Below are 18,197 nucleotides of genomic sequence, written 5' to 3'. Positions count from 1 at the left end.
CCTCCTGGGCGGGCACAGGGTGGCAGACACCGCGGCTGCATTTCCGAGCGCTGAGAACGCCACCAGGCCAAGCCCCGCCCCCGAGAAGCCCGCGTCCCAGCACCACAGCGGCCCTGTGTGTACTCTCACAGACACACGTAAGCGCAGACATCCTTTTTGGTTACTCGCTCACAGTTCAATTTTATCAAAAATGCACAACTGCTTTAAATGAAAACGTAACGTAAGTTTTAAACAGCGGTAAGAACAAGCTCCTGCAGATTCTGATTTGGAACAAAGAAGTGAAATTAAGCATGCCATGATTAGTAAAGATGCAACAGTTCCTTGACCTGATTCCAATCTCTGCGGTCATTCGTGGAACCGTGCAAAACGCTGCAGGCACCGTGACTTCAGCTACGCAATGTGCTCAGCTGTGTCACTTATGACTTCACTGCTGCCTGGTTCCATTTCCTGAAAACCAACTTACCATGCTGGCCCCTGAAGTCCAGAGAAATACTTCCTTGAAATTACCCCCAAAATGAGGAAAACAAGCAAACGACACCAGCAGATATATAGACAGGAGATAAAATAATTTGAACAGAACAAGACATTGCAGATCAGTGTCTGGAAGTGGCTTTGGGGGCTCATCTCAAGTACACAGAAGCAGTGGGGGAGCGTGGCATGGTGTAGACTGTGACCTGCGGTGCGTGCCTCTCTTACAGTGGTCTCCAAATCGCAAGATATTGTTTTGAAATGAGGACCAAGTGTCTTTCACTACGAATATGAAATAAGGGGCTGGGGATTTAGCTCAGCAGCACAGAACCTGCCTGTCAAGTGCGAGGTGGTGAGTTCGATTCCCGGTACCGGAAAATATACAAACAAAAAAAGAATACGAAATAAAAAAGGAAGAAATCATGTCAGAATAAAGGCAAAAAGATAGCATGAAATATGAGTATGAGGCAGGTGTGGTGGCACACACCTGTAATCCCAGCACTCAGGAGGCTGAGACAGGAGGACTGCTGTGAGTTTGAGGCCAGCCTGAATTACAGAGCCAGACCCTGTCTTAAAAAAGAAAAGAGTATAACATTTCAGTTTTTGTATTTTCCATCCAACTTTCCAGAAATATACAACATTTCAAAAGGTGTACATTACAGTTCAGTTAGTTAGCACCAATCCCTTGGACACATACTTTTAAAATCCAGAGTCACTGTAATTCCAGAATGTCTTATTTTAGGATTTAAGAGGGACTAATCAAAAATTGATGTCTGATGTCTCCTCTTCATAGCCCGCAGGGAAAGACATGTATTCCAAATACCAAAGTCCCTGCTGAGACAAATCACTAGGCTCTGCTCAACCGCACCGCAGGTGCTGGTACACCAGGCTCAGGGGCTCTACTTCCTAGCTCCCTGCCTCTCTCCAAAGTCCCTGGCCGAGACGCTCAGTGTGACACCTGAGAATGCTGACATTAAAAATACTCAAGTTTCAATTTCATACTAAAAGGAAAACATTTTTTCTTCTTTACACAAATTATCTAGGTTACCACAATTAAGTCTGAAGCAGGGCCATGATGGGGTGAAATGGAGCACTGGACATCTTTATACACATTTAGGAGCTGGATCAGGAAACCTGATGACACAGAAGAGAAAAATAAGTCACAGTCATTAACTTCTCATAGTCACCTGACTATCTGATACATTAAAACTGACTTTAGTCTTGGCTTCAACATCTTAAAAATATAGTTTTAGGAAAACATTTTCTATATGCATGAAAAATAAAGAGTCAATGGGGTACAGATCTGTAGCTATTCACTGAGAGCAAAACACCAGCCACACATGGTTTTAGATGAACGAGCATCTGCTGGTACAAGCAACACCACGTGTCGGGCAATTCAGCTCTCTGGAGCACAAGGCAGGCCCAGACCAAAGCAAGGATTGAAGCCTCACTTGATCCAGAAGGTCCGTACACAAACTCCCGAGAAGAGACCATTATGTTCCTAGAAATGACAGGACATTCCTTTTGTTCAAACTGTTTCCATCAAGACACTTGAAAAATAAGCGTTCTTCATTGGGTAAGGGGCTGGGGACTAAGGTTCATCTCAAAACGACTCAAACCCTCTGCATCCGGTCATATAAAAAGATATCCTTTAGTCCCTGGCGATGGCATGGGCACTTGAACACTGAGCTCCCGGGAGGCCCTCCTCACAGTCACGAGAGCATCTCTTCCGGCGAGGGCCAGGCTTCCTCTCGCACCCACTCTTCAGGCTGCAGGGCATTCTCCAGGGAGCTCACGCCCTTCCCTCCTCCACCACAGCCACTCAGAAGACAGGAGAGTCACAAAACGGGCACGGGCTTTGCAGCAGCCTCTTAATCCAGTCAGGATCTGCAAAGAAAGACAAGTGGCATCCAGCAGCAGCCTCTGAGAGGGCCGGCAGACAGGCTGTGCACGGCCCTGGAGCCTCAGGAGGCCGTCCCGGCTCAGCTCTGGGTCTCTGGGCAGAGCTCTTCTGCCCTCTGGGCTGCAGGGTCCAACACGTGAAACAAGGCTGGAACATCCGTGGGTTCCAAAGCTACGCATGTGAGCAGTGTGGGAATAAGGGTAAGGAACACACCACAAAGCTCACTCCGTGCCAGTTAAAGGACAGACTACACTTATCCCAAGACAGTCCTCTCTAAAAATGGCAGCAACAGCAATGTCTTTATGCGGAGTCTTAGCAATGTGCCAATGGTGAGCCACCCCTGCCCCCCGTCTGCACCCCCTCCCTGTCTGTGAAATGCTCTGCTTGACCCCAATACTCCCCCTGGATCCAAGAGTTCTTCATTCTCCCCCAAAGCTGTAAGTGGCTCAATTCAAAACAGATGGCTTGGTTTTAAATTTCAATCTTCTCCAGATTTCCTGCCTAAATACTACATCAATTCTGACAGTGCCTAATTTAAAAGTTCTCAAAAATGTGTTTTGAAGTTAGTCCACAAAACTGGGTGTGGTGGTGGATACCTATAATCCTAGCCCTCTGGGAGGCTGAGGTAGGTGAATGACAAGTTTGAGCCCGGCCTGAGCAACTTCGAAACTTAGACCCGATCTCAAAACGTAAGTAGCAGACAGACAGACAGATAGGTGGGTAGATGGGGCTGGGGATGTAGTTCAGTGTGAAGGTCCTGGGTTCAATCCCCAGAAAGGGAATTAAAAATAAGGTAAATGGCCAAGAGGAAGGGTTGGTGAGACAGCAGCAAAGGCTGTGAGCAGCACATCTCCAAAGCTGAGTGACGGGGAAACAGGTTCATTACATTCTTCTGTGTAGCTCTTTGTATGACTGCAGTTTCAATGAAGAGTTGGTAACAAACCAACTTCTGAGAGTTAGAGCTTCGGCCAGTTTAGAGCAAAAGTGAAGACTAAGGATTCAGCTTTACGTGCAAAACTTTATGCTTGGTTTCTGCTCCTGGAGACCATGAGTGCTCCCCAAACAGGAATAACCCTATATGCTTGTGTCCAGTTAGCTTATCTGGTCAGTGTGTGTGAGGTTAATGAAACTCAGGTCAGAAACTGATATTCTTGCAGCTATTCGACTCTAACCCTTGCCCACCCGAATGATCTTATTTCCACCCAGTCCTCTCAGAAACAGATACGTGCACTTCGTCAGCAGGGTCATCAGCAGAGAGGACACAGATCAAGCAAGAGGCAGGCCATCACCGCTACCAGAAGAGTGGCCCAAGGGCACGTCACATGGCTGGAGCACTGCTGCCTTTGTACATGACGCCCTGTGCAAGGCTGTCTGGGAGATACATAGCCGCCTGCAGCAAGTCCTGACACTGCCTAGGAGGAATACTCTGTCTGCAGTGGCAGGCGGGCAAAGCAGGCCCCTTCCCTCACGCACCACTATAGATATGCAGTTCAACACGACACAGTCCAGTGACCGCTTTAACTAGTTCTGCCTTCACGACGGCACTGTGCAGAGGGACAGAAGCCTGCTCCACCCCACAGCGGGATGCTCAGCAGTGTGGACCGGTCCTGGCCACAGCCTGGAAGTGCTCACCTTCCGGAGCCGGGTGCCGGGCAATGCTGTCGTGAAGCAAACACCTTCTGTATATCAAGCTCTGACAGGACTGGTAGGTTAGAAAGCACCTGAAAGAAGACAGATTGTGCTGTCAAGGGAGAGGGCTTGTTGGAGCTCTGCCGACACAGGAAAGCAGCAGGCGCTGAGAGTAGCTCCACTGTGGACAGTGATTCACCCCGCAGCAGCAACTCCCACCGACCTTCCATGCCAGACAAACCCACTCTGCCACACACCTAGTAGAGGGGAGTGGCTATGTCATGTGACTAAGCAAAAAGATGCAAAGCTTCTAAAGTCACTGCAGCTTCTTTGTGATGGTAGCAAGGGGAAAGAATTCAGTCTGTCCCTACTGCCCATTTTGAGTTCTTAATATATATTTTAAAAAACCCGATCCTATGTTATATTGACTTTCTTTGGGTGGGGGCAGTGCTGGGGACTGAATCCAAGGCCTACTGCATGGTGGGCGACCGTGCTCCCACTGAGCTACACCCTCAGCCCGCATCATGTACTATACTGGAAATCATTCTGATACTGACAAGAAGGTTAAAATTCTCAGTCCCTAAACTTCTTTGAAAACGCACTACAGCCCAGCATGTACTAGACAGTCAAAATGCACTGTACTAACGAGGACTAAAAATAGCACAAGATGAAAGTCAATACAAAAGCCATCCTTTCTTCCTCTGAGAGGTAACATTTTTCCCAAACAGGTTAAAGCATACAGATACTCTTATCTAAGTCTGACGAGCCTTTTTCGAGGCCTAATCAAGGGGCCTTGAGAATTAGCAACTTTGATGTACAACTTTAATTACAATACAGGTGTTCCCAAAAAATTAACAAGGAGCAGGACACCCTGGAAAATGAGGTTCTAAGGTATCTCCATCTGCCAACTCGGACCCCTCCCCACCTCTTCATTCCCTTACAAAACCACACCCTCCCACCCTGACTGCACGATCCTCTTGGGAACTCATCCTTTTGACAGTGTGCTCGGTGATCTAAATATGTCCTTGTCTACTGGTGAATTCTTTACCAACCAGGTCACCAGTCTCCTTATACTGTCTGGCATGACAGTTCTTATAAGTAATCCTAAAGGTTACTGAAGATGAAATTAATGGTGCAAAAAGAGAAGCGAAAGTAGTAAATATCCGCAGGTTCAATTTGTCCAAGGTAACCACGCACCCACCACTGGGACCAGGCAGGTGAGGCACGTGGGACGCAGTGACATGGGGCCGGCCAGAAGATTTCCTCAGCAGCAGTTTTCAACTGAGGAGCAAAGGGGTGGAAAACACTAGAAGGGCGAGGTGAGGGGAAGGAGCTTGAAGCAGCTTCCCTTTGAGCAAAGACTTGGGGCCACAGGGTCCCCTTGGGGAGATAGTGAGCACCCATTCTCAGAGAAATCATCAAGGTATTTTTGGCACTAATTTTAGCCAGCAAAATAGAGGTAAGATTTTGTGGAAGAAGCCATCAGGGAGGCGTGAACGTGCAGTGGTTACACACATGGACGCTGTAGCCACAATGCCAGTCTCTGAGCTCTGTCACAAACCACTGGGGTGACTTTGGGCAAATGCCTTTTTTACCATGCTGGGGTCTGAACCCAGGACCTCACGCATATTAGGCAAATACTCTACTGCTGAGCTACATCCCTAGCCCTGGGAAAACTCTTTTAATACCTCAGCTTCCAGTTCTTCATCTGTAAAGCTGAAGTCATCAGTGCCTTCCGTGTGCAGTTACTATAAGGACACAGCAACTTACCACGTGTGTGTATACTGCTGAGCCTGTACTCGGCATGCTGATAGCGCTCAACAAATGTTACTAAAAACCTGAAATCTAATCTTGTTTCCTATTCTTCCTTCTTAAAACAAGGTTAAACAGTCAAATTAGAAAAAAACCTAAACACCCACCAATAAGGAAATAAGTCACGCAGCATCCACATGGTGGAAAACTCTACAGTCAGTAAGAATGGGATCTTTGCACTAATGTTCAAAAATATCCATGGTATTTTGATAAAAAGAGACCTGGCTGGTTATTAAGATGGTACATGCAGCACAGTCACGTTTCAGTTGAAAGTAAATTTAAAAATTGTACAGAGTACCTACCATGCCCTACACATTGTTCTAGAAGTAGCTGTGAACAATACCCAAAAGTCCCTATCCTCATGTAAGTCCTATTCCAGAGGACAGAGAAAAAGAAAAGGCAAAAAATGTACTAACCAATGTTAAGGAGAAAATAAAGCAAGGCAGAGGGATGCAGAGTGTTGGGAAGGGGGAGATACCTGCAGGGTGTTACAACATAGGTACTGCGGCCAGGAAGGGTACAGGAGAAAGTGGCATCAGAGGAAGCCACAGGGCTACCTGCTGGAAGAGCACCTAGGGACAACTGGCCAGCATGGGCGTCCTGCAGCGGGAGGGCACCTCAGTACTGAGAAACAAGGCCTGGAACACACAAGCAAGGAGGACAACCACGGAGGAGCTCCGAGTGAGGGCAAGGAGAAGAGGGGACCCAAGCTGTATACGGTCGTGTAGGCCATGGAGAAGACTTTAGCTTTTACTCATCGGAAGTGGGGAGCCACTGGAGAGTTCTGAGCAGAAGGTACAGGAGCTAACGAAGTCTGGATAGGGTCACAATCATGAGCACACTGAGAATGAAGTGGAGGGGCAGGAATGGAGGAGGCAGCAGAGTAAGACAGCTATGGTCATCAGGGTGAGAGGCCGAAGAGCTGCAAGTAGGGGAAAGGGCTGGATTCCATGCGGAAGGCCTGAGAACAGCCAGAGACAGCAACAAGTGGCTAGCCATGCAGATCTGCACTACGGGCAGACACAGGTTCCTGACTGCAGATACCACGTGACCACCAGGGGAGAATGCTGACACAGTCCAAAGCAGGCCGCCAGGGTAAGATGCAGGAGCAGCAGGGAATGGTGTCCAGGCAGGAGCAAACCAGAAGTACCATGGCCTGGGAAGCAAGTGATAAAGTTCCTCAGGGAGGAACCTCTCACAGGTCTGGTAAAGTGAGGACACACCAGGGTTACCTCTAAGGCGAGACGAAGGAGATAAGGGGAAGAGGACTAAGCCTTTTATTATGAAATTGAACATATAAGAAAATGGGTACGTATACATGCAAGCTTCCTAACTTCAACAGATATGATTTTGTAATAATCTAAAAATGTATTGCTTCAAAGGAAAACAATGTAACCAAAGTAAACACAGCAACCCCGGCACAAGAGCCTTAACTCTGTCCTGAACGGTTGTCCTGCTCCAGCCAGACTGATGAAGAGAAGCCACAAGGCTTCAGGGCAGCAGATTTTCTCTAGGGTACAGCATGGGTGACACATCCCCGAGACACACACTCTTCAGCGAGTGCGCTACCCGAAGCTGAAACGTGAGCAAGGAGCCTTAGGATGGCTTACCGGAGCCAAATGTGCCCATTGGAGCAGACGGCCTGTTTGCGATCTGTGAACGGCAAGATCTCCTTACACAAGCTACAGTGCTCAGGGAAAGTCTGCTTGTTCATCTTCTTGGAGATATGTCCGATCAGCACCTGGTGAGACACAGCAGTCAGCAAGGTGAGGATGTGCAGCGTTCCCTGAAGCAAAGCCTACCACAAGGACAAGACAGAAACCAAGCAGGGCTGGACAGGGACAGGAGACATGCACCTGTCTCCACATGGGCCAGCCTGCTGTTGGATGGAGCAAGCCCACAACCTGTATGGATGAGCTGAGTGGTGCAGATGCATTCGGGGACTGGTGGCAGGAGGGTGAACTTGAACTACTAAGAGAAAACTTGTTCTGAAAACTCAAACTTTTATTGCACACCTTGTTTTAGTTGCTTGAGAACACAGTTCTGTGAGAAGCAAGCATTTATTACTTTTAATGTTTTGTCGTTAAGAAGGAAATTCATAATCATTAGAAGCAAAATATTACTGGAATACTGCAAACTCTGTGGCACTATCCAACAACCAGTTTTTAAGAAATTAAGTAAATAACCAGGTCTGAAAAAACAACTTCCCCCTCTGGTGTCTCACAGATCTATGACGATGACACCGCCCCGCAGCCTGGACCAGGGCTGTGGACCCCACTGCAAAGGCACGGCACAACCCACCCGGGAGGGCAAGGTGGGCACTAAGAAAGGCGATGGCGCAAGGCTCCAGGCTCTGTTCCTGCTTTGGCTGTGCTTTTCTCTGCTTTGTTTCTGAATAACATACTCCTTAAAAATCAAAGTCTGAAAAACACCTATTTCATTATTTTGCTGAAAAAAAACAGACACCCATTGACTCTGTCACTATGAGGCCTGGAAGGTCATCTTCTCTTACTAGTGGACAGTGTCCTTCCAAGTTCTGAATCCACTTATGCTTAACCTCTTAAGGACGATTCTACAAGATTTTGGATTAACTCATTAAAATTAGTTCACTTAGCTTTAAAGGGTTTTGTAGTGGCTCAGAAGTTGGGGAGCCATCCATCTTACTTACCCTGTATGTATGTACTTTACAAATATAAACTCCATTAACTTTTCACCTTTTTGGATTTTTAGCCTTTGGAATTAGGGCCAGGGTGTAGCTCAGTGGGAGAGTACTTGCCCAGTATCCCCAAGGCCCTGGGTTTGATCCCTAGCACCACAAAAAACCAAGCCAAAGAGAAAATTCCTATATATGGCCCCTCACAAGGATGACCATCCTATCTCATCTTTTCCAGAGATGCCCAACATCCTCACGGTGGTACTGGGACAACACCAGCTCAGAACTCCTCTGTAAGAAATGCACCTGTTTCACATAAGGAAGGGCTGCTTCTATTTGCTCCAGATAACCTTGACTAAGCAGTTCAGCTGTGCAGTTTGACTCACGCATTCCTAATGGGGGTGCCAGTCCCTCTTGGGGAATGGAAAGTTCTTAATTTTTAAACATATGAAGTATATACACACACACATATAAAGTACATAAGCAAACACACGCTATATTGTGTTAATACCACAATGTAAGTGTGGTATTAACATCTCATGGGTAGGAGCAGTTAGGAGAAAATACTGTCTCCAAATTTTATTTTAGGTAAAATAAAAAAGAGAAAGGGTAGAGAAGTGCAACTATACTAGCATGCCACGCAGAGAGCCTCAGATATCATTTATAACTGCTGTCCTAGTAAGTCACCATCCCAGCTTAAAAAAGGTCACCACATTCATACAGTTAAGAGTTTTGGACATAAAATGCATTGTCTTCAATCAGAACTCCGTAGCTCAAAGGGGCAGGATACAATCTTTGTATTTTCTAAACTGGCCCTGCTGAGTCACACAGCCACGTTAAACACCGTTTTCAGACTCATGCAGCATCCAGACTAGAATTCAAAACCAGTAAGAACAAAGTCTGTCACTGACTTTCTACAGTGTTTTTGTTACTATCTCACAGATTCATAATAATCCTAAGAAAACCACAACACTGTGCTCCTCCAAAGAACTGAGACTACAAGGACACCATCTTTCAAAGGTGACTTTTAAACCAGGCATGCTGACGCACTGCTGTAATCTCGGCCCTCTGAAGGGTGAGGAAGGGGATCCCAAATTCAAGGCCAGCCTGGACCACAGAGCTCTCAAAAAAGAAGGAACAATAAAAACCCAACTACAAACATCTCAAGCAACAATTTTAGTGGTGTACAAACACCTTTCCAACAAGAAATGCACACACTGGGAAGGAAGATATATGAATTTACTATTTTCAATTAATATTCTAAGTAAGACATTAGGCAGTAAGTATCAATCCTCAGAGTAAAAGGGAGGCCTTTTGTAGTTTTGAATATTTCAGGAGTTCTTCAGGATCTTGGCAACTTAAGCTTGCAGAACATTTCCCTGATCAAGAAGTCTGGATGACAAAGGTAACAGTTTCTTCTCTGCAGCAAATCTCAGAGCCCTCCAATGAGAATGCACACTGGGAACTTTGCGGAGCAGTGGGGTACGCATATTCCCCAGGCTTGGTACTCTACCAGTCTCTCAGGGACCTTGAATTCCATGGATACATTGTAGGCAACACTGTAAGGCTGTTCCACTACAAAAAATAAAGACAATGCCCAGTTTTTGTAAAAAGCTGACATGAATAATAATGTCTCCTTTTTAAGTTGTTCTTTCAAAATAAAAAAATTTTCTTTCAGTGCTGGGGATTGAACCCAGGGCCTTCACACTAAGTTACATCTCTCACTTTTTTTTTTTTTTTTTTTTTTTGAAGCAGTCTTGTTAAATTGCTAGGTTGCCCAGGCTGGGCCTGAACTTGTGATTCTCCTGCCTCAGCCTCCCAGGGTGTGGGGATTATAGTAGTGCACCATACTCTGCTTATAAACTCTTCTTGATTATAGTAGTGCACCATACTCTGCTTATAAACTCTTCTTGACCAAAACCAGACCTCCTCAAACCTTTTCAAATAGAAAACTACTCCCCTCCCTGCCCCAACATGAAACTTCTATAAAATAAAATAGGGAATATGTGTAAAGTGTGGTATTTCTACTGCAGTGCCTACCTCAAGCTATTCTGCTAAAGGAATGCAGCCTCCTCGAGCTCATCTACAGCCTGGAAATCTCATCTGGCAAACCTTGCTTATCAGTCAAAGCCCCACATGAGAGGATATGTCAGAACATTCTTTGTACTACCAATGCATCTTCTGCATTTAATCCATATTTCCTATTTATTCCCCTGCAACTCATGCCTATCAATTACTTTAAAAATGCCAACTCAAAGCGGCACACACCTGTAATCTCAGCATTTGGTTTTCTTTTTTTTTTTGATTTTTTTCTCCAGTACCGAGAACCAAACTCACGACCTTGCGCTTGCCAGGCAGGCGCTTTGCCGCTGAGCTAAATCCCCAGCCCCAATCTCAGCATTTGGGAGGCGAGGCAGGAGGATCACCATGAGTTTGAGGCCTGGACTACATAAGCGAGTTCAAGGTCAGCCTGCACTACATAGTGAGACCCCGCCCACTCCTCTCAAAAAGCCAACTCAAAAGCTGAAAGCAGACTTTTCAGTCGCGGTGGCTGTTACTGAGCACCTACCCGCGCTGTTCTGTCGTCGTACTCGTCATCAGACATCAGGAAGTTGCAGAGCCCGCGGGTGGGGATGCTGGTGTTCTCCGTGATCCAGGTGTGCAGGTACACTTCACCGAGGACGCGCTTCATGTGCTCCCTCGTCAGGTGCATCTCCACAGCCTCGATCTTTCCTTGGATCTCCAGGAGTTTTTCCTCCATGGGCTCCCGACTCCCTGAATCTCCTGAGGGGGGCAGCGAGTCATCCGCTGGCTCCTCCGCATCACCTTCCTTGCTCCTCTCTTGCTTGCTCACCTGCTTGGAGGAAGTACCTTCTTCCTGCTGTTCCTCCTCGGCATTGCCCGTCCCAGGAGAGTCAACCAGCAGGATTTTCGAGTCCTCATGGGTGGGTTTCCACAAGGCTTCTGACGGGGTTTTTTGCATTGACTGGTACAAAATCCTCAGGAGGAAAAGCTTAAAGCGCCAAAAATAGGTGACCCCACTGCTCTCAATCTTCTTTTCCAAAGCCTCGTGTAAAAATTGAGGAATGTGTTTATCTTTTAAAATCTTCCAGCGTACTAGGTCTATTAAATCTACCTGCTTAAAGAGATTTTGAACGGAAGATTCCAGAAGCTGAGCAGCTGCTTCTTCAAAGGTTTTGAGAGTGACAAACTGGACCTGGTAGTTTTTGTTAACGGGATGGAGGCCGTTGACCATTCCCTCAGTGGTAATGATGGCCAGATAGGCTCCACAGGGGCTCACTGCGATCCCGTGAGTCCTCACCGAGCCAAACACATCTGAGAGCTTAATCAGCTGGTGTTCGAACTTTAACGCCACATCTGTGAAAATGGGAATCAGCTGCCTCACCTTCCCGTCACTGGAACAAGTATACACTGTCCCATTCTGTTTGTCTGCAGTCATGGAGACAATGGGCAGCGAGTGAAGGCCTGTGACGTGGGAATTGTGGACATTCAGGCCTGCCTTGGAGATTAGCAGAAGACACCAGAACACATACGAGCCCCTGGCAGCCACCACTAAGCTGCAGCTGCACTTCTGGTAAGGGTGATAAAGTGGCACACATTTGATGCTGTGCACAGGCAACTGGTCCATTTCTTTCCACAAGACAACGGGCTGCCTTAGCGTGAAGTAGCCTTTGACTGCCTTGAGGTTGACGGGGAGAATCTTTACGGGTCCAAAAGCACTCCCTACAATAAGGCCACTCATTTTCCGATTGTTGTGCTCATATTCCCACCAAAACAAAACACTAGGTGAGCTGATTCCTGACTCAATCGTGTTGCACGAAGAGATGGACTCCTTTCCTACAAATGGCAGCTGAAACTGCCACACAGCGATATTGCCATTTTCAAAGAGGACAGCCAGGAGCACACTGCCCACATCCCGGCACTCATTGTTGTGCTTGACCTGCTGAGTGGTACAGATGCCCGACCACTCCATCCTGACCGGCGTCTGCATGCTGTGTCTCCTCTGAAACTCAGCAAAATCCCCAAGGTTCCCCCCCGGGGCCTCATTTTTAGAGAGCCTGTAACTAGTTTCATAAAGACGCTCTCCATAAATCTCAGTCAGATCCACCAGCTGCACCCACTGGAGTCTGTTAAGGTTCACCTGGACAGTCAGGCGATTGTCCATGGTCAGAGCAGCCAGGAGGCATCTGCCATTCGCATCACAGCCCATGGGAGACCAGCTAGTGTACTTGAACCCTCGCATTGAGGGCAGAGCCTTCCCCTCAGGGTTGAACATCCTGTCCAGCATGAAAGTCTGGCTGACGGTAGGGTCTTTAGAGGCGGCAAATTTCTCCTTGCACTCTGCAACTTCTGTTTTTGAGCCAACCTGGAAATGAGAGATACAAAAAGGGTAAGATAAATATCCATCTGTATTAACTAATGCACATATAATAATTTTATATCAATTCGTTAATTTTTATCATGGCATGCATTTAAAATATGGAGTACATGTCTAAAGACTAAGCGAGTATTTACACAAGAAAACAGCAGTTTTGTTTAAATGATTAGAATAAATGTCAGTAACCACATCTTGGTTCCCACATTTTTCTGACATATACAACTGAGATGTAGCTGATTCTTAAGTCACAAGAGTGTAAAGGTGTAAAAAACTTAGGAAAATATGTACCTATATTCATCTTTGATTCAATGAGATTTTTATAACACCTCTGCACTACAAACGTCAGCTTTAGGTTTTTCATTCTGCAATCTCATTAAAAATGACAGTGAGATCCAGCATAAACTGTTTTGCCTACTGATGCTTTTGGGCAGCCATGTCCAATGCATAGCCTGCAGGCCACATGTAGCCCTGGACAGCGGGGATTGTACACCTTTAACTTTACTATGTGATTTTTTTTTTGGAGGGGTGGTATTTTTCACGAGTCAACTGCACAGTGTTCATGCGTGGACTTCACAGGTGAAAATGGAATGCTGTGTAAGGGAAGGGGCAGTACAGTGCTAACTGCTTCCTGTGCCCGCCACACAGCCAGTGGAATAGTGCAGATGTTACATGTAGGGATGTTACATGTGCTTAAGCAACCCTGTGAGTAAAACAGTGATTACTAATAATGGTATTTCAACCTACATACACATGTGCCTATGAAGACCACACAGACTTGCACATTTTCTTATGTAATTATTCCTTTCTCTTTTTTTTTTTTTTTTCTTTCAGGTACCGGGAATCGAACTCACGACCTTGTGCTTGCCAGGCAGGCGCTGTGCCGCTGAGCTAAATCCCCAGCCCCTCTTATGTAATTATTAAACTTGTATGGTTGTATAACTTCATAAAATGATCTATGCAGTCCAAAACAATTCTTTATTCAGTGTGGCAAGCCAAAAGATTGGACACTGTGCAACAGAGCAAGACAGTGCCAATGAGATGGCCCTCTTTTCGGTCCCGGAACATTCCCACCCCTGCTTCTCCTGGTTCCTTTGCCTGTCTAAATCCCATCCACCCTAGCGGTCTAACCCTCTCTATGAGGCCCTCAGCAGTCATTCCAGCTTTCATTCATCTCCCTCCTCCAGGTCCATCACATATCACTGGCGCCTCGCCGTGTGCGAGTGAGTCCTTTAGAGAGATTTTAAAGGGATATGAAAGGGGAAGGAGACATAAATGACTTTAAAAAGCCAGTGACCCACAGCCACAAAAAATAGCTGGGAAAGTTAAAGTAAAGAAAGGACAGAGGTCAACCAAAAGATGGTTTCTGTTATGTGGTAAAGCAAGGACTTGACCCTACTTGATCCACTGTCATTAAAGAAATAGTTTTAAAAAAAGAAAAAAAAAAGGAAGAAAAAAAAAAGCAAAATCTTCCAATTTATTTTTAGTGTCAATCTCCTTTTTAATAGGAGCTGATTTTCAAACTGGAAAGGTACAGTATAATTTTTTTTTTTTTTTTGGTTTTTTTCTCTGGTACTGGGAACCGAACTCACGACCTTGCGCTTGCCAGGCAGGCGCTTTTGCCGCTGAGCTAAATCCCCAGCCCCGGTACAGTATAATTAAAAGGGAATTCAAGCATAAGACACACTCATACATGGATATAACAAAAAAGTCATTTTAAATGAGTTTAAATTCTCAAGCACATTACTTTCCAGGACACAGAAAGAACCTGGAAAAATGTTAACTCAGAACCACTAACTACATCTAAAGAAAGCTTAGGCGACTTGAGATAAGTCAGAAAGCCAGAGTGGAACAAATACTTTATCAACTTAGTCAGGCCTTGTCAAAAAAAAAAAAAAAAAGGCCTAGGGATGTAGCTCCACGCAAAGGCCCTGGGTTCAATCCCTAGTACTGCAAAAACAGAAAAAAATCCTCCAAATAGTAAATAGACACAGATTCTTAAGCCTAAATAGCAATAAAATTCCTCAACATAGTAGCAAACGAACAGTGTGTGAGATACCAGCGATCATGAGAAACTAGCGGATGATAACTGGACTAATCTTTTCTACTAAAACCGTCTGCTATCATAATGGGCAAGTACAATGAAAGGTGGATATAAAGTTGCTCACCAAGTTAATGAGTCAGCTAACTTTTCCTAAAGTAACTCACAAAACACTACTCCCCTAAATTAATACTTTAAATAAGTTTAGGAAATGACATTACACTTCATTCTTCCCAGGAAAGTCATAGAAGCACACAAAATACCTTGGCTGGGGAATTCTGTAGGGACTTTTAAAATCAAAGTTGGCCATAAAACTTTCAAGTGTAACTTTTTGGGAAATTGTTTCCCTTTATGATCTTAAAGAATATTCTGGAAATGGTGTTTTAGACAGCCTATTTTATCTCTGAAAGGCATTTAAGGTAGTCTCATGGCTATAGTATAGACCTATTGGAGCCACACAGACTGAAAATTCCACCTAAATAAGGTATAGGTGGCTAGCGAGGTAATAAAGTAAGTCGTGAGCTCTGTATGGGGAGATGTAATTTGAAACAAGAAATAATGAAGCATCATAACTGAAAATCTGTATTATAAAGCCAGTTTACCTGGGTTCAAATGACTCTGTTACACACTTGATCCATGACTGTGTGCAAATTGCTTACACCTTCTGGCCTTAATTTTTAATTTCCTCATTTATGTCAGAGAATGATAATACATATCTCACTGAATTAAGAAGGTCAAGTAAGTTAGAATATGCAACGTGCTCAGTATTATTTATGATGATGAGTATTAATATTCTGAGGATTAAGCAACTATTAGTAACACCTAATACAAGTATGTAAAATGCAGACTAGATACAAAATGGTATTCCAATTGAAGGGTAGATAAAAAATTGTTCACCAAATCCTATACTACTATAAATAGGCAATAATCTTTAGACTAGGATAAAGTTATTACAAATAAAAGCTACTGTAGAACCAAACATAAACTTACAGAATTTGTAACCCAAAGCAGTAGCAGAGGATAAAATAAATGGAAGCTCAAGCAACTCTCCATCCCATTCACTGTAGGAAGAATTTGTGACATGATGGAAAATAGCACAGATCGTGACCAGAAGGGAAGCCTGATGATTTTATGTAGTAATGTCTAACATGTTAATATGCTTGAATCACCCTGCTACACCCCTCTCTAACTCTATCACAAAACTAGTTAAATTAAAACAAGAACTCAGATGCCTGAGGAGCATACCACATAAAAGTCCAGTTTCCAGGGGCCTGCCTGAAACCAATCATGTAACTGCATCATTGTGTTGCCAATTAACTATTAATACTACTATGAGTTAAGCTTTCAGTAAAAATCTGGCAACTGAAAGCTCATCTGAAGTGGACAGTAAGCTCCCTGAGGGCAGGGAATGAGATTCCAAATACAGATGACAGCCATGTAATGTAGCAGATGGAGATACTATGGAAGTCTCCTTCAAGATATAACAATGTATAATCCAATAGGGTTACACAATCAATTTGGAACTGGATACAGTTCAGTTCCCTCGTGTACTAAATTAGTAGTATAACAGGAAAAATTGTAACTTACTCTTTTTTTTTCTTTTGTTTTTTTTTTTTTTCTTTTCTTTTGGTTTCCACAAAGCCACTATGTAGTTCAGACTGGTCTTGAACTCCTGATATAGCCCAGGCTGGTCTCAAACTCAGTGATCGTCCTGCCTCAGCTTCCAAAGAGCTGGAATTGCAATTGTGCACCCCCATACCCGGCTGTAACTTACTGTTAAATCATTATTTTTGCACTGGTGTGCATATGAACATCCATGGAAATAGTTCCTTTTCAACAGAAGACACCCGCTCTGTTGGGGGAGGGCAATACATCTTTTAAAACACCCTCTTCTCTCTTGCACCTTGCATGTCTCAATTCACAGCATTGCCAGTATCTGTCTATGTGATCTGTTTGTATTTGAACCAATTAGTTCATATCTTTTTCAAGAATATCTTGGGAGGGCTGGGAATATAGCTCAATGACACAACGCCTGCCTGGCAGGAATAGGCACAAGATCGTGAGTTTATTCTCAGTACCCAAAAAAAAAAAGCACAAAGTAATTAAAGAATATCTTACGGGGCTTAGTCATACAAGTTTCCCAATTACTTAATTCAACATCATATTGTGTTTGAATATGATAAAGTGATGAGGGCTCTCAGCACTCTGGCAACTCAGAATAGCTGTCCAGAGTTAAGAGGGCAAAAAACCGTATGTGGACACACATCTTTACAGCACTTGTCACTGCCTGATTATTTGTTCACGCTTTATCAAAGAATGTAAGTCCATGAGGTCAGAGGCTCTTCTGTACCACCGGTTTATTCAGAGAACCAAGACCAGCACCTATGCATTCACTGATGAATGAATCCACACTCCGACCCACCACATACTGTATGTGCATAAACATCTACCCAGGATAGGCGGAAGTTTTTCTACTTTTAAGCTACTAAAAGGAACGATGTTCCATCTTACCACTTTCTAAAAACTGAATTTGAAAATTGTACTGCAACGGAGAAACTTTAGAAACCCTAAAGTTCTGAGATTAGGAAACTTAGGTTAGATGAGGCGCAAGGTCCTAAATTCACAGACCTTGGACCTGGAGGGTTAAGCGTTATATTTGTGTCCAGCGGCTTCCTTTTTCCTTCTACATCTCAAAGACGTTTAGCTCGTGGGAAACCAACCTAAAAAACAAACCCAAGAGCCGCTATTTACCTCGCACCCCAAGGTGAGGCGCGAGGGTCTTTCACAATGAAACGGCTGGAACAGGTAAAGCCGTAACACAGAGCAACGTTCCTTCTCCAAAGCAATCGCGACGCGGGGGAAGGGGACAGCACAGCGCACAAAGCCAGCTCGGTGAGGCCTGGGGAGCAGGCAGGCCCCGCACAAAAGGAGCGACGGCTGGGGCAGCAGGGGTGGAGTCTCCGCGCAGCGAGCGCGGCCGGGGCGAGGAAGGCTGGGGGCCGGCGCCGCGGCCTCGCCCGCGCGGGACCTACCTTGAGCAGGCAGCTGCTGAGCGGGGCGGGCACGGAGGTGCGGTGGATCACCAGGTCCTGGCCCGGGTTGTGCACGTCGCAGATGAGCTCCAGCACGGCGATGCTGCGCGCGGTGGACACCGACACGCGGTGGTCCTCCGACCAGGCCAGCGGCTCCAGGCCGCTCACCGCGTACTGCAGCCTCACGGCCGGCTCGCGCCGGGTCACCATGAGGCGGAACGCGGCGCTGGGCCCGGGGGCCGCGTCCGCCGCCGGCTCCTTCC

The 18,197-nt window shown here is 45.5% G+C and overlaps 1 protein-coding gene across 1 annotated transcript; it reads right to left on the bottom strand.

Annotated features, from left to right (window-relative positions):
* Positions 1-1,057: 1,057 nt before the first annotated feature.
* Gtf3c4 (general transcription factor IIIC, polypeptide 4, 90kDa) lies at positions 1,058-18,197 on the bottom strand (the record flags this gene model as incomplete). The annotated part of the gene is given in 5 exon segments (XM_005408381.2): positions 1,058-2,355; positions 4,004-4,092; positions 7,423-7,553; positions 11,035-12,852; positions 17,935-18,197. Coding segments are annotated over 5 exon segments (2,366 nt in total), but the record flags the coding sequence as incomplete, so codon positions are not given.

The sequence above is a fragment of the Chinchilla lanigera genome, unplaced genomic scaffold (genome assembly GCF_000276665.1).
Source record: "Chinchilla lanigera isolate Chin_1 unplaced genomic scaffold, ChiLan1.0 scaffold00112, whole genome shotgun sequence".
Taxonomy (NCBI): Eukaryota; Metazoa; Chordata; class Mammalia; order Rodentia; family Chinchillidae; genus Chinchilla; species Chinchilla lanigera.
This window is presented reverse-complemented; position numbering and strand designations above follow the sequence as displayed.